General features: G+C 38.8%; 1 protein-coding gene across 8 annotated transcripts in view; it reads left to right on the top strand.

The window, feature by feature from the left end:
- The window catches only part of SRPK2 (SRSF protein kinase 2), a 172,997-nt gene that overhangs the window by 118,042 nt on the left and 37,794 nt on the right, over positions 1 to 17,161 (top strand). For all 8 annotated transcript variants that reach the window (XR_004986575.2, XR_004986574.2, XM_036429673.2 and 5 more), the window contains 4 exons: positions 7,887 to 7,995; positions 8,906 to 8,993; positions 9,202 to 9,289; positions 16,174 to 16,280. Coding sequence is in view for 6 of the 8 variants with exons in the window: in XM_036429673.2 (XP_036285566.1) it covers positions 7,887 to 7,995; positions 8,906 to 8,993; positions 9,202 to 9,289; positions 16,174 to 16,280 (392 nt within the window). In the remaining 2 variants the exon portion in view is untranslated. The remainder of the gene's footprint in view (positions 1 to 7,886; positions 7,996 to 8,905; positions 8,994 to 9,201; positions 9,290 to 16,173; positions 16,281 to 17,161) is intronic.

Genomic DNA, 17,161 nt, shown 5'->3' with positions numbered 1-17,161 from the left:
TCCAGTGGGGTGCAGGTCAGCTACTGTTTGAGGCCACCCAGCAAGAATTACAGTTTTCTCCTCTTTGCTTGGGGTTTGGAGGTCTTGGAGTTGCAGTTTATTTGGTTAAGCAGTGACAGGCAGGCCATTTATATGCAAAAGCTGCTGTGTGAAGCTTGGGTGTGTTTGTAGATTGTGTGGGGCGGGGCCTCAAGGCATCACTAGGCTAGGGCGTGGCAAACAGTGACTACTGCCAGCCAGCCTTCTCTGCCTTTCAGAGTTTCCAAGTCCCAAGATCCTGCGCAGTAAACAATGATTGCTGGGCGCACCTGGACAAGAAAGTCACCCTTACTTTCCAACCCAATGGCTGACAGTCCAGCTTCTCCCCGTAGGAGTTTGGGTCCCTCACATCTCCCCAGAAACTGGATTTCAGAGTTATCGGAAACCTTCAAAGCAGTGCGCCCAGCCGCCTGCCACCAGCCCGATTTGTGTGCCTCCGTACCTCAGCTTTTCAGTGCTTGTACTCTTTTCTCTTTCCTTCTAGTTATAGAACTTCTACTCAGCCAGCTTTCCCGTGGTTCTGGGTGATAGACGTTTTGTCTTTTAATTGTAGTTTTGAAATTGTTGTACGAGGCAGCAGTTTAGGTGTTTATCTTTGCCACCATCTTTATAACCAGTCTTTGTGTCTTGGGAAGTAACATTAAATTTGAATGTTAAAAATTCTCAATTCTCTTATTATAATGTTTTGCTAAATTATTGATAAAGACAGATAATTCTTTCTCTTTATTGACATTTGACAACTGTAAATCATTATAATATTTATAATATCAAAAATCTTTTGTTAATTGGGCTATCCTAATTCATTAGATTACACTTTGGGACAGTTTTACTGTTTTAAATAGGAATAACCAGTATCCTTAAACCTGGCCTGCTGACCCTTAACACAGTGGGCTGGGTAATGACAGAAGAGTAAACTTGTATGTGGGCACTTAATATGTGTCCAGATGTGGTTCTGAGTGAAGTAGGTGCAAGTACCCAGAGAAAGTAATTTGCTCAATGTCTCATAGCTAGTAAATGCCAATGCTACGATTTAAACCAGCATTCCTGAATTTAAGTACAAATCTGAATAAGAAATTGGCAGTTGGCAAAAGCTTGAAATTATCTGTTGGCCTTTATTAACATTTCAAATATGCAAGGTTTCTCAATCTATGAATTCAACTTAAATCTCTGTAGCCCTCCTGTAAAAATTATTTTTGCATCCATTATATTTATCTTATGTTCAAGTGATTTTTGTTGTTACCTTCTCAGATTCTAGATAATGGGAATCCTGTCTTTTGGAGCATTTCCCTTTGCTCTGGTTTTCCCCCTGGAGCTCTCACTCATTAGCGTTACAGGAACATTTGATGTAGTAGAGATTAATTTACATGAAAGAATTTTCGATGACAATTTTTCTGACTGACTGCTTTTAACTACCCTGCCTCTAAGTCTCACTGCCTTAGAGTTTAATAGTTATGTCTGAGGATTCATTATTATTAATTTAAAAAAAATACTTTTATTGACTTTTTTACAGAGAGGAAGAGAGAGGGATAGAGAGCTAGAAACGTCGATGAGAGAGAAACACCGACCAGCTGCCTCTTGCACACCCCCTACTGGGGATGTGCCCACAACCAAAATACATGCCCCCACCGGAATTAAACCTGGCACCTTTCAGTCCGCAGACCGATGCTCTACCACTGAGCCAAACCGGTTTCGGCATTATTACTAATTTTTTTTCCAGTGGATTGTAGGGCTTTTTCCCCTGCTTCCTTTTTATATTTAGTATTGTTAATGTTTATACTGGGGTGTGTATGATTTAAATTGCACTTCAAATTGCTAATAATGAGAATAGTGTATTCTTAGATTTCAACATTTTTATTTGATATCTACAAATATTTTTCACAACTTGAGATGTGGCTGTCAAGTTTTAGGAAGTATATATGATAAACTTTTAAATCTACAACATATCCTCATATTTGTTTTGTAACCTAAATTATGGTTACTAAGGACTAGCTGTAAATTTTTGTTTATGAAGACCAATTACAATAGGTTCTTGTCAATCATTGACAGTCAAAACATTTTCAACTTGGGCAATACTTTAGCTATCTTCTTCTTAAAAAAAAAAAACACACACACAAAAAAACAAAATCTTCACCTGAGGACATGTTCATTGATTTTTTAGAGAGAATGGAAGGGAAAGGGGAGAAAGAGAGATCAATGTGAGAAAGAAACATACATCTTTGGCCTACCACACATGCTCTGACCGGCCAGGGCTAGATTGAGTCTGTGACCTAGGCATGTGCCCTAACAGGGAAATTAACCCAGAACCTTGGCATGTATGAGACGCTGCTCCAACAAACTGATCCCCCTCCCTCACCTCTCCATAGGTATACCTACTTGGTTCAGTTACATTTGTTCAAAAGTCTGTTCTTTTCCAATTTAACTGCCCTTTCACCTTTCAATGAAATCAGTGCTTTATGTTTTCACCTGGCTGTTCCTGAGTTATATCCTTTTACAATAAATCGGTGCTCTACTGAGTAAGATATTTCTCTGAGTTCTGGGAGCCACTTTATCAAATTAATGAAATCTGACGGGAGTCATGGGAACCACTGATACAGGTCTCTGAACTAATTGAATATGATATGAGTTATAGAAGTATTCTCTTTTTTCTGTCTCTTTTCTATCTATCATTTTGTCTCCCTCTCCTCCCCTCCTCCTCTCTCACCTTCCCATAGATATGCCTACTTGGTTCAATTCCATTTGTTCAAAAGTCTCTTCCAATTTAACTGCCTTTGCACCTTTTAATGAAATCAGTGCTTTATATTTTTACTAGAGGCTCGGTGCACGAAATTTGTGCACTGAAGTGGGTGGTGTCCTTCAGCCCAACTTGCACCCTCTCCAATCTGGGACATCCCTTTCACAATCCAGGACTGCTGGCTCTCAACCACTCACTTGCCTGCCAGTCTGATAACCCCCTAACCACTTCACTGCCTGCCTGATTGACGCCTAACTTCTCCTCTGCTGGCCCAATTGCCCCCAACTGCCCTCCTCTGTAGGCCTGGTCGCCCCTAACAGCCCTCCTATGCCAGCCTGGTCACCCCCTACTGCCTTTCCCTGTTGGCCTGATCACCCACAACAACCTTCTCCTGCTGGCCATCTTGTGGGGCCATCTTTGACCATGTGGGGGTGGCCATCTTGTGCGAGGGCATGAGGGTCAATTTGCATACTGCCTATTTATTATATAGGATGGTGGCCATCTTTGACCATGTGGGGGCAGCCACCTTGTGCAAGGGCATGAGGGTCAATTTGCATAATACCTCTTTATTATATAGAATGTGGGTATTCAAATTAGTTGTCACTTTCTACAACAAACTCTGTTGAAGTTTTGACTGAAATTACACTGAATCTAAAAGTCAGTTTCGGGAGAGTTGGTATCTGAACAATATTGACGATTTCTAACCCATGAACTTCATTTACGTAGGTTTTCTTTAATTTCCTTTAGCAGTGCTTTTGCAAGTTTTCAGTTTTCAGGTTATTCTTATTTTTTTTTGGTCAGATTTATCCCTAAGTATTTCATATTTTATATGATACTGTAAATGATATATTTTTAAGATTTTAATTTCCCACTCTTCATTGCAGGTATATAGAAATACAATTGGTTTTTATATCTTGAGCTAATATTTTGTTACCTGTCTTTACTTATTAGTTTAAGAAGGTTTTGTTTTTCTTTTGCAGATTTCTTCAGCTTTTCCTTGCAGACAGTCCTGTTGTTTGTGAATAAAGATAGTTTTATTTCTTCCTTTCCAGTCTGTATTCTGTTTATTTATTTATTTATTTATTGCCTGATTATACTGCCCAGAACTTTTAAGTTCAGTGTTAAATAAAAGTAGTGAGAGCAGACATCCTTATCTTGTTCCTGATCTTGTGTGTGTGTGTGTGTGTGTGTGTGTGTGTGTGTGTGGCGAGGGTGGGGTGGGGGAGATGGTGTATTCAGTCTTTCACCTGTAAGTCTGATGTTACCTGTAGGTTTTTCATAAGTCTTTCTTTTTCATTATTTATTTATTTTTTATTTTTTATTTTTTTCTTATTAAGGCATTATATGTGTACATATCTTTCCATTGCCCTCCCCACGCCCATACATGCCCTCCCCCTCTCCCCAGAGTTTTTTGTCAATTGGTTTTGCTTATATGCATGCATATAAGTCCTTCCGTTGATCTCTTATCTCCCCCATATCTCCCTATCTTCCCCGCTGTAAGTCTTTTTCAATTTCTGTCAATTTTGCTGACAGTTTTGAATGAGAGTGTATGTAGGCTATGGACTAATGCTGTTTCTGTTTATTGAGCTGATCATATGGTTTAAAATTTTATTTTCAGTGACAGTTAACATCCAGTATTACACTAGTTTTAGGGGTATAGCATAGTAGTTAGAAATTCTATATGGTTTTCTAGTGTTAGTGTAGTAATCATGGTGAATCAATCCATTGAATTTTGAATATTAAGTCAAAGTTTTCATTTCTGGAATAGACCTCACTTGGTCATGAAGTTTTATTTCTTTTATATGTTGTTTAAATTAGATTTGATGAAATTTTGTCTACATCATATGGAAAGTATCTACATCATATGGAAAATTGGTCTATAGCTTTCTTAAAATGTCTTTGCCAGGTTTTGGAGTAAAAAGTAATGCTGACTTCATAGCATGAGTATGGAATATTTCTTCCTCTTTAGTTTTCAGGAAGAATGTTACTATCCTCCTGAATCCCCCCAATAAATGTTTGGGAGCCCCTGCCCAGTATTGCTTAGTTGCTTGAGTGTTGTCCCATGTACTGTACCAAAAGGTTGCCAGTTCAATTCCCAGTCAGGTTATAAGCCTGAGTTATGGGCTTTATCCCTAGTAGGGGGCATGCAGGAGACAGCTGATCAATGATGAGAGATAATTCCTCTCATCATTGATGTTTCTATTTCTCCCTCTCCCTTCCTTTCTGAAATTAAAAAAATAAAAAAATAAAAATAGTATAGGTAGAACATTACAGTTTTTTTGGGGGGTGCTTGAGGACTAGGAGTTAGAAAAGAAGCCAGGCAGTGAACTTAATGATTACTTAACAGTCCATTCTTGTACTCTCTTGTTTGTAATGCAACCTAATGTTTATTTTTTAAGAATAAAAGGAAAACTTATGGCTAATAAAACATCAACTAAACCCCTAAGTCATCGTATTCTTCAAGTGCTTGGCCCTTTCTGGATCTCTGCCTGATGCTCTGAGCAGGTCCAGGGCCAGCACTGTTGTCGCATGTCCTGTACTGCCCACTGATCCAGCAGCAAGGAGATCCGGGGTCTTTGTCTAGTCTGTGACTGTTCTCAAGATTCCTTGTGTTGTGGGCCATGGGGTGTCCACTGCTAATAGTCATTCTGATATACATTGTTTGCTAATCTCAGAGAATTGGAGAATTTTTAAAGAGTGGTTGGAATGTCTTTTCTATAACTCCTGGTGTGTTGAGTACTTATGTGGTCTGCCTTGGCAGCATGAGTGTTCATTACCATTCTGTGAAAAGAGATTGAAAAATGGTCAGAGTAGACTTGTTTTCTGTTGTGATATGTGAGTTTGAATATAAAAATTATAAAATAAATTTGTCAAGTTTTCAAAATAAAAGGGTAAGTATTTAGCACTTTGAATTGTTTTTATATTTGTATTTAAAATTTTTTTTTTCCTCTTGTTTAGTTGTCCTATTTTTAGGTATAATATTCTTAGCTATTTTATGGGCTCCTGGACTAAGTAATTTCTTTTGTTCAACTTTCAGAGTCCCATTGAGAAAAGGAGCATCTGTGTGATTTCATTGCAAAGAGTGCTCTTCTATTTTTGTTCACTTCTACACACTGTGGCTCTTTGAGAATCCAAATCTGAAACATACCATAGTGATAGAAGTTTCTTTTCATTATGTCTAATTAAACTGTTTTTAAATTTAGAGTGTAATGTTAGCAATACTGAGCAGTTAAGTATTAAACGACTTTTAATTAAGCTATCAGGTGTTCCTTTGGACTGAGACTGGTAAACAGTCCTCCAGTTGTTAAACATATAGTGCATTTCTTTATTTTATTTTTTTATCCTCACCCAAGGAGGAAACATCGATATATTGATTGGCTGCCTCTTGTTCCTGCACCAACCAGGAATGGATTTGCAGTCTTTTGGGATATGGGACAACTTTTCACCAACTGAGCCACTTGGCCAGGGCTGGAGTGTATTTCTTTCTGATGAACAGACAGGCCGTGGACTTAGGAGTCAGATCCATCCCTAAACCTACTGCTTACTGTCTTGGAGATTATGTCCACTGCATCAGTGTAGAAATGACACCGTCTGCACTGGCAGATGTGGCTTATTAGAGTGCCATCCCTAACACCAAACGGTTGTGGGTTCAATTGCCAGTCAGGACACATACGCAGGGTTTGGGTTCAGTGCCCAGTTAGGCATATATGGGAGGCAGCCAGTGTCTTTCTCTCTCTTCCCCCTCCCTCCCTCTTTCTAAGACATATCCCTGGGTAAAAATAAAAGGATGAAGTAGGTATCATTATTTCCTAAGTACTTTGTGCTGTGAAATGTTACTAGTTCTTTGAAGAAATGGTTTCATTAGCAGATATGTCTGGAATTGGTAGCATGCTCTCCTCTCAGAGGCTCCCATTGTGTGTTAAGTGGCTCTGAGAACCACTTTGCTCAAGAAATCTGCTTTGCTTAAATTCTTTCTCAATCCCAAACGGAACTGCTCCTCTCTCTTCCTTTCCCCTCCTCTGCTTCCCCTGTGGAATACCTGCAACATATTTTAGTTCATTTTATTTTATTTTTTCAATCTTCATCTTAGGATATGTTTTATTGATTTTTAGAGAGAGAAATGGAAAAAGAGAGGGAGAAAAAACATTGATGTGAGAGGAAAACTACTGGTTGCCTTCCCCACACGCCCTGCCTGGAAATTGAACCTGTAATCTTTGGTGTATGAGATGATGCTCCAAGCAACCGAGCCCCGCCAGGGCTATTTTAGTTTCATTGAACTTGGTTTTGAGAATAAAGTACCTAGGAGAGTGCCCCTAATTCATACTTGAAAATGAATTTTCTTTTATTCATTCTTAGTGTTAGTTTTAATGATTTTAAAACTGTAGTGTAAATTCAGAGTCTATTTTAATTTTAGTTTAACCTTCTAAGGAAGTAAGCCATTTTTTCTTTCAGTTTTATTGAGATACTATTGATCCAGTACACAAATTCATGCACTGGGCCAATAGCATCTCAATAAAACTGTCTCAACCAGTCCCAATTGGGGCTGGCCAGGAAGGCACCGAGGGAGGGCTCCAGGGTCTGTCCAGCTCTCTCTCCTAGTCCCCAATCGGCCAGACCCCGGCAGCAAGCTAACCTACTTGGTCGGAGCATCCGCCCCCCTGGTGGTCAGTGCACATCATAGCATCCTTAGCATATCATTAGCATATCATATTATGCTTTTATTATATAGGACTCCTTGTTAGTATATGCAGACTTATGCAGAATACACAGCGTTTTTTTTCGTGAGTTATATTGTACTGACCTAACAAGATTGCTGTTTAACTTATAAGGCAATGTCAGGATCTAGTATGCATATTATTTACACCTCGCCTTAAATGTAAATCCTGAAGTGTTAGGAAGTGCTTGGTGGTTTGTTGCCTTTCTAATTAACTTAGTAGAAAGGCAAAGGACACTTTCCTTTTGATGAAACATTCTTGAAAAATGTTATACTATTAAACATATTTTAATCTGATTTTATTATTCACAGCTTTCTTTAATGGTATCAAGAACTGACAAAGGAAGAGATGATATTCTGTTACTATTTTTCTGAAATTATTATTATTTTTTTAAATAAAAGGTGGCTATCATCCAGTGAAAATTGGAGACCTTTTCAATGGCCGGTATCATGTTATTAGGAAGCTGGGATGGGGACACTTCTCTACTGTCTGGCTGTGCTGGGATATGCAGTAAGTATTCTTTGTCATTTGTGTTCTTGATTCCTGGCGTATTTGTCATCTTTATTTTATCACAAGCTGGCTAAGGGGCACAGCTGCTTCTGCCGTACAGTGTAAAGTGTTCAGCACAGGTCTGCCCTGCCCTAGCTAGACATTTCCCCCTTCGTGTGAAGTTCATTTTCCTGTTATCTTAAAATATTAACTTTCCTCTGCTTTTATATCTGAGGCTTATTCATTGAAATTATAGTAGGATCATTCCCTCCCAAAAAATTTATCCATACCAAGATACCCCACAACCCATTTACATATGAATTAACATATAGGCCTTCCGAATCAGTTGTTTCTGATTCCTTTTTAAAGCTTTGAGCTATAGCATGAAACACTATTGCAACCCAATATAAATATGCACATGGATTGTTGTTTTTTTGTGCGTATGTGTATGTGAAGTGAAACTAGTGTTACAAGATAATACTCTTTTTATATAACATATGATGACATTTTCTAGTTTACTTCATTTTATGAGGAAAAAACATACAATTATAAGGGATTATTCTGCTGCTGAAATTGTTGATCTACAATTTGAAAAGCACTGTTTTAAATGAAAGCTTATTAAAACTTTCTATTTAGCCCTAACCCATTTGACTCAGTGGATAGAGCATTGGTCTATGGACTGAAAGGTCCCAGGTTTGATTTCGGTCAAGGGCAAGTACCTTGGTTGCGGGCACTTCTGCAGTAGGAGGTGTGCAGGAGGCAGCTGATCGATGTTTCTCTCTCATTGATGTTTCTAACTCTCTATCCCTCTTCCTACTTCTCTGTAAAAAATTAATAAAATATACATGTTTTAATTTCTATTTATTGGGTAAATTTCATTATAATGATCACTTCTAATTATAATATTTTTTTAAATTTGCATTTTCCAAAGGGGGAAAAGATTTGTTGCAATGAAAGTTGTAAAAAGTGCCCAGCATTATACGGAGACAGCCTTGGATGAAATAAAATTGCTCAGATGTGTAAGTACTGCAAAAACTTGAATAACAGAAGAGAAATTAATAACTTAAAATCTTACAAAGGGATTTTTCTGGGTTTTACTAAATTAAAATTGATTTTATATTTGATAAGTTCATCACATCACTTATATTAAAACCGCTTTGTCTGGTATAATGGAAATTATTTTTGGTCTTAAACACTTCTGTGCTTGACTTACTTTTCTTTCCATAGGTTCGAGAAAGTGATCCCAGTGACCCAAATAAAGACATGGTAGTACAGCTAATCGATGACTTCAAGATTTCAGGCATGAATGGCATCCGTATCCTTTCTGACACTTCTGTGCTCCCTAATGGCTGAATTATACTGTCGTCTTTCTTTTTGCTTTTGAAAAATTGGAATGTGTAAGCCCACCTAAACTCGTGCTTGCTCCGCTTTGTGATTCTCCACATAAAGCCTCTCATACAATCCCTGGGTGTTGGGAGGTGATATGTTGAGTGCTCTGCAGGAGCTTTCGGTGTAGTAACATCTTATAAATTATTTTACATAACCTGACTTGAATTTTGCATGGAATTATTAATCTTTTTAAATAATTCTAGTGAAGTTTATTTTTATAGTGTTTGGTGGAAGCGTATATCAGCATTTCTTTTTGCTTAAAACTTTAAAAAATTCCATATACAAGGGCTAGGTATCCTTCAGTAGTGGCAAAGAATTCATTGAGGCAATAGAAGGAAAAATGCACTGCTAATGTCAACATAGCAAAATCACACCTGATCCTGCATAGTATCATCTTTCTACCAGGTAAATATGGAAATATGTTGGTTTAGTTTAGTTTATCGTCTTTGGAAAAGTCTGGAGAAAGTCACCTTGTTACCAGATTGGGGACCGGCCTCCGGCCGACCTGTAGTGTGTGGGTTCTTGATTTCCTTCAGGAAAGATTCCACAACACAAGTGTGAGTGATTTTGAGAAGACATTTATTAAAGCCGGGGACAGTGAACCGAGGAAGGGCTTAGCATAGGAGAAGCAACAGGAGAACCTGGGTGGGGCTGCATTGGCTCCCTGGAAACAATAGGAAGGGAAGGAGCCCTGGTGGGGCGGCTTTGGCTCGCTGGGAAGTCAGAGCAAACAGGGCCTAGGAAACAGGTGCAGGAGGTTAGCCCAGGACAGCCGCTGCTCCCTGGTTGCAAGTGTCATGACCTTTAGGGTTGAGAAGATGCACACTGTGGGAAGAAAGGCATAGCCTGCTCCTGGGAGGGAGAGCGGGGCCTGGGTCCTTTGTCTTGAGTGTGTTAAAGGCTGGGTGTTCAGGGGAAGTCTGAGGAGGCTCTCAATACATTAACCAGTTTTTTTGCTGATGCGCCAGAATGAGATGTATCCCTTTCTCTGTCCGTGAGTGTGGTTGGCCAATGGCACCATTTGGATTTCTACCTCCAGTCTCTCTACGTGCCCTCTGTGGGGAGAACTGTAAGCTGTTTACTTTTAAGTACCCTTTGTTAGGGAAGTTAGGACTTGCTATTCACTAAATGGCCATGTAACTACCTGCCTCGGTTTCCCTATTCCACTTGTCGTGGCTTACTATCCTGTCTTAGAGTGATACATTTTCTATACTTGTTGGTGAATCTGACGTAGGCCAGTCCTTGATGGAAAGAGAACCTCCATTGTTTTTCTTCAAGAACATTTATAATATAAAGTTTCCAACATGGGTAAAATTAGAGAGTGTACTACAGTGAATTTCTATAAATTGCTCACCCAAATTCAAGAATTAACTGGCTATAGTTGCTTTATTTATTTGCCCTTTATCTCTTGCTAAATTATTTTAAAACAAATCCTAGAAGTCATGTTTTTTTACTTCTACAAATGTCAGTTTACATATTTGAAACATACAGACTTAAAAAGACCACAAAGCTCATCCAATAAAATAAAAATAATTTCTTGGTATCATGTCATACTTGATACAAATTTTCTTTATAATGGAAAAATGACTTGTTTGAATCACTTTTCAACAAATAAGGAGTATTTTCTCCTAAGTATTTTCTCTTCCTCTTAAGTCTGTATCAACTTGCTTTAATTGCTTAAAGATCAAATCATTCAACTACTTTTTAAAATTATTGAAATAGTACACAGAGTATTTGCTTTCTCAAGAAGAAATTATCTTGCTGGAAATGAGTGATTTTTGAAAGATAAAAGTTTCTTAATCAGCTGTAAGGTTAGTTGGTTTGGAAGTTTTTGTTTTAATTCTAGCTCCTATTGAAAAAGAAATGTGTCTAGCAAGAAGACAGAGAAAAGGCATCTTATTACTTCCCTTTCTTTTGAATGTATCAGTTTTGCCTGGGCTAGTGGTAATTTTGCATTCTTGTTAGTTTTGAGGGGTCTCAGGAGGAGGTGATTGGGGGTTGTGAAAAGGTAGGTGATCCTTTCCAGATTGGTAGAGGGCATTGGTACAGGGCGACCTCAGGATCGTTGACAGCAGAGTAATCTAAGACTTCTAGGTCAGAGCTGATAGCACAAATGCAGAGAAGAAATAATACCTTTAGTATCCAGAATGCTCTTTCCATGTTTTCATATTGGATCCTCTTAGATAACCCTTCGTTAGCCTGAGGCAGGTGATAGAGCCATTACTCCCCCTCCTCCAGTATCTGAGGTTTTCTTTTGCAGTTTTAGTTATCTGCAGTGTGAAAATGTTAAATGGAAAATTGCAGAAGTAATTCATAGTTCTAAACCGTGCACCAGTCTGAATAGCATCACCTAGGACTTGAATCATCCCTTTGTCTAGCATATTCATTCTGTTTATAGGGGCTATGCAAGAGACAGCCAGTCCATGGTTCTCTCACTTCTTGCCCCTTAGTCACTTAGTAGTTATCTCACCTATCAGATGAACTGTTAGTATCTCAGCACTTGTGTTCAAGTAACTCATAAAGTAGCCATTCGCCCCGATTCATCTCATCATGTTGGCATCGTATTGTCTCATCATAGAAGGTGGTTGAGTGTGTCACATTAAGATATTTTGGGAGAGACCAGATTCGCATAACATTTACGACAGTATATTGTTATAATTATTCTGTTTTATCATTAGTTATTGTTAATCTCTTACTTCGCCTAATATGTAAGTTAAGCATCATGGGTATACTGTGTATGTACATAATAGTGACCTGGTGCATGGATTCATGCACATTGAAAGGAAATTAATTAGAAGGTGGCGGGCGGGGTGGGACTGGGTGATATGGGCTGTACGTGCCCTGAAGCCAACCTCTCGAAGTCCCTCCCCAGCTGGTTGTGGCGCCTGTAGAGTGAGCGGGGTCCCCTCAGCAGGCGGAGTCCTTTGGCCTGTTCTCTGGGGATCGGGCCGAAACTGGCTCTCCTACATCCCCTGAGGGGTCTCGGAGCGCAACAGGGCACTCTGCGAAGTTGCTGTCATACAGAGTGTGGAATGCAGTCGCAAGTGTGCAGTAAACCAGATTTGGGGCCAACAATGCCCCAGCAACAACATAACCTATGGTCGAAGGTCGAATCGTGTGGCCCCGCAAAGAATCGAAATCCCTCCTCTCTGGTTTTGGGGTGCATCACCTGCCAAGTCACTGCAGCTCTGCAGCTCCTGCATTGAGCGTCTGCCCCCTGGTGGTCAGTGTATGTCATAGCTACCAGTCAGTGCACACTTAGCTTATTATCGATAGCTTTTTATATATAGATAGAGGAAATCATAGGATATATAGGGTTTGGTACTGTATGCAGTTTCAAGCATCCGCTAGATGTCTCGGAACATATCTCCTTCGATAAAAGGGACTATTGTGTCTTTATTTGGGCACTTGCTCAGTACCCTGTGACTAATGAGTGCCAGGGTGTGTTAAGAGCCAGGGTTCTCCTATCCCATCTTTGGCTGTCTCCTCTATTTATATCATATTTGGAACAGATCCAACATTTTGATATTTGTTCTGCTCAAGCTCCAGAAGCCTGAGGACAAAATTAAATCTCAGCTCAAATTCTAGAATGACATCCTGTGCATGCACTCACTAAGTTTTCATTTCTTAGGGAAGCACTCCCCTCATACTGTATATTTTTGAGGTTTTTATACAGGCATACCTCAGAGATATTGCTGATTCACTTCCAGATCACCATACAGTCTTTTTGTTGGTGGAAGAAGAGTCTTGCCTTCAATTTGTAAAAAAGTGCAACATCTGTGAAGTGCAATAATGCAAGTATGCCTGCATTTCCTCTAGAGCGAAATTGGAGGTACTAGCAAATACCCTTGACTGTTAATGCCACCTCTCTGTTTCCTCCAGTATCATTTCTGTTCATTGCTGAGCACGTTTTCCCTTGTGATAGATAGGAAGGTAGAACTGGACCTGACTTGCTCCTGTTCTCCACGTGACTGATGGTTTATGGGCGGGCAGGGCAGCCCTTCCTGCAGCAGGTATGCATGGCAGTTCCTGGCACAGCTGGCAGGAGTATGGTTTCTTTAGAGAAACCAGTTGATTTGTAGGTAAATGAAGTTTTAAAAAAATACTACATATACATTCTAGTGACTATTTTTACTGTTAAATGGTAAGAAATCATAGTTTCGATTTGTCAGGGATGTCGAAATCATTATGTAGAGATCTGGGCTTTGGCTCTGTGTGTTCATAAGTTCAGTTTTTGATTTTTTTTGTAATATGCCTGGGAAACTGGTTTTACATTATCTACGCATAAATCTGTAGCTCACATGTTCTCCAACACTGTAGAAATTTTTTTCTTAATATTTAAAGCAGTAGTTATTGTAATGATGTGGCAGATGCAGATATTGTAAAATATATTAAATTAATAACCTATCTATAGGCCTCCAGAGATAAAGTATTTGCAGATGGTTTCAGAGTCATTTTAAATCTTCCAGTAGGAATGACATAAATATATTTATATGATGGGTCATAGTTCTGGAGTGTTGGCGTTTGACTATTAGGTCTAGTAATAATTAATGTCGTTTTCTAATACTTTTTAAAATCGAATTTATTTAAACAATACAACAAAATTTAATCAACAATATAGTTGCCGTTGTTTTCTACTACTTGTGCCCAACGCTCAGGAAGCATTTTAATCCCTCTGTTGTAAAATTCTTGTGATTTTGATGCAAAAAATTCGGTCAATGCATTTTTGAGGCATTCTTCATTATTAAATTTTTTTCCAAGAAGAAAGTTTTGCAAAGAACGAAACAAATGGTAATCGGGAGGGGCAATATCAGGAGAATATGCAGGTTGAGGGAGAACTTCCCATTCCAACTGGCGCAGTTTTTCAGCAGTGATTCTTGCAGTATGTGGTCGTGCGTTATTGTGGTGAAGAATTACGCCCTTCCGATTAATCAGCGCGGGTTCTTTTTCTCTTAAAGCTTGGGCTAACCTTTCCAATTGGGCACTATACACTGCACTTGTAATGGTTTGGGTAGATGGTAAAAGTTCATAATGAAGAATTCCTTTAAAATTCCACCAAACACACATCACTTTTTTCGCATGCAAGTCAGGTTTTGGCGTGGGCTGCGGAGCCTCATTTTTGTCCAACCATTGAGGCCGCCTTTTCAAATTAACATACAGCACCCATTGTTCATCTCCGGTAACAATTTGCTCTAAAACCGGCAAACGGTTTTGACGAGTGAGGAGCGAACTGCAAATTGTGACTCTTTGATTACGGTTGTTGTCTGTCAACTCATGAGGAACCCATTTTCCAAACTTTTGGACTTTGCCAAGTGCACGCAATTGATTGGAAATTGTTTTTTGTGAACAATTTAAAGTTGTCGCAAGCTCTTGTTGGGTAATTTGAGGATTTTGCACCAAAAGAGCTTGAAGAGCTTCTTGATCAAAATTGGACACACGGCCTCGACCACTCTTGTCATCTAACAAAAAATTTCCCTCGCGAAATTTCTCAAACCAACACTGGCATTTTCTGGCGCTAACTGCATCTTGACCAAGAGCACTACAGATGTTTTTTGCAGCCTCACTTGCTTTTCTTCCTAATTGGAACTCGTAAAGCATGCATGCCGAATATGCTCTTCATCCGCCATCTTCTTAGCCCTAGTTTTGCAACAAAAACCAAACCAAACACAAACTTTTTCAAGCAAAATTTGTTAATTGCACTTCACACGTTCTGTATATACCACGTGTTTGAAGGTTATGTCAATACAAGTCAATGCCAAGCAAGATTTTAAACGAGTTTAAAAACGACATTAATTATTACTCGACGATAGAATTTCTGTTTTCATTATGATAGGTTGGTCTTAATGCCGTGTTTTATATTGTGATCATATATTCTTTAAAACTGCCTACAATATTAAAATTAATCTAGTTACACAGTGGAAAATATTGAAGGAAAAGATAAAATATCTTCACTGAGTTTATTTAATTTCTATTTTATAAAGTGTTTTATAAATTTAGGGAAGCAGACAGGACAGTTAAGACAGGTGAGTTCTTTTTTCCCTCGTTAATTTCTCATGAGGTTCTAGTCTTGCTCATTTTCATTAAGGCTGATCATCAAAGAGAAGTGTGCTGAAATGAGGGAAAGCACAGGTAAGTGTGGGATTGAGTCCTGACACCACCACCTTTAGACTATAACATGGGATAGTTCTTTAACTGAGGTTTGCTCTCCTCATTTTCTGTGGGGAGATGTATATTATTTCCTAAGGTTGTTGTAAGTGTTTATTAATAATCTTTGGCACTTAATAAGTAGTAAATGTTCCATCATTTTATTTCAGTGAGAAATAGGAAAGGACCACTTTGGGTATTATTGATAGTACTAAAGGCCTGGTGTACGAAATTCATGCACTTGAGGTGGCGTGGTCCCTCAGCCCAGCCTGTGTCCTCTCGCAGTCCAGGAGCCCTCAGGGAGGTCTGACTGATGGCTTAGCGTTGCCAAAAGGCAGGAGAGGCTCCACCACCGCCACTGTGCTCGCCAGCCGTGAGCCTGGCTCAGGCCTTCTGGCTGAGTGGTGCTCCCCCTGTGGGAGTGCAGTGACCATCAGGGGCAGCTCTTGCATTGAGTGTCTGCCCCCTGGTGGTCAGTGCGCATCATAGCGAATAGTCCTGCTGCTCCGTCCATGTGCATATTAGCCTTTAATTATATAAGATTATATAAGATTAGTGCATGTTATGAAGAAAGAAACGTTTCATCATGTGCCACAATGCTGCTGCATTTAGTAATTGCATCACTTCAGGAAATGTGTCCACAAGTGATCCTTAACCATGTCCCAGATGTCTGCATGGTCTTTGAAGTGCTTGGCCACCATCTCCTCAAATGGATCATCAAGTCCAACTATCAAGGCCTTCCTTTACGTTGTGTGAAGAGTATCATTCGACAGGTGAGGCTTATGAGGGCAGCCCCACCTGCTAATACCTAATTGGTTAGGCTTTCAATGTAAATTACTATTTTGTTTTGTTTTTTAAAAATGCATTAGCATATACATACAAGTTTCTTGATTTATAATTTTTGTTTTTAAGGTGTATGCATATGTTACAGTGTATAATAACGAACATATTAAATTAGTTTTATATTTAATGTTATGCCATTCTGTTTGTTACGGGAGCAATATATAAATATCAGGTATACATTTCTTTGGGCATATTGGTCTTTTTAAGGTAATGATAATGGTATAGTGAAATTTGTTTTATCTAATATTATTATTATAAAATGTCCCACTTTGTTCCTTAGAAAATAATTCAGATTATTTCTGCTTATTTGCTGTTTTTAGGTATTAGATGAAGGATAAATGAACAATATAAGGAATGTTTGTTATATAGAGAGTATTGTATTAGATTTATGTTTTGTTCAGTTGTCTTGACAAAAGAAAATGGGTCTGAGTCTGTTTTGATGATCATATGCTAGCAATTATTTATAAAATGAAAGTATACATACATGGAAGATCTCTTTCTGATTAGAAATGTTTACCAGATTTTATTTTCTGCACAGATTATATTTCTCTATATTCTGCTTATTCCCTTACAGACTAAATTAGGAATGTTGTAGATATGACATATTCTGGGTTACCTATTTTGATAGAATAGATAATAACTGTGGGTATTTCTTCACTTCAAAGTAATTTATATATCAAGGAGATTATTTGGTTTTCCTGTGACGAAGACTAAGTGCTTGGGAGCCTGTCCCTTTCCCCCAGGTCCAGATCTTAAACTAGATTTGCCTATAGGCTATGGTCCAGAATTCTTAAATAGGAAATAATCAGGG

Source organism: Pipistrellus kuhlii, unplaced genomic scaffold (assembly GCF_014108245.1).
Source record: "Pipistrellus kuhlii isolate mPipKuh1 unplaced genomic scaffold, mPipKuh1.p scaffold_m20_p_10, whole genome shotgun sequence".
Classification (NCBI taxonomy): domain Eukaryota; kingdom Metazoa; phylum Chordata; class Mammalia; order Chiroptera; family Vespertilionidae; genus Pipistrellus; species Pipistrellus kuhlii.
The sequence above is the reverse complement of the archived record's forward strand: the minus strand, read 5'-3'. Positions and strand labels throughout refer to the sequence as shown.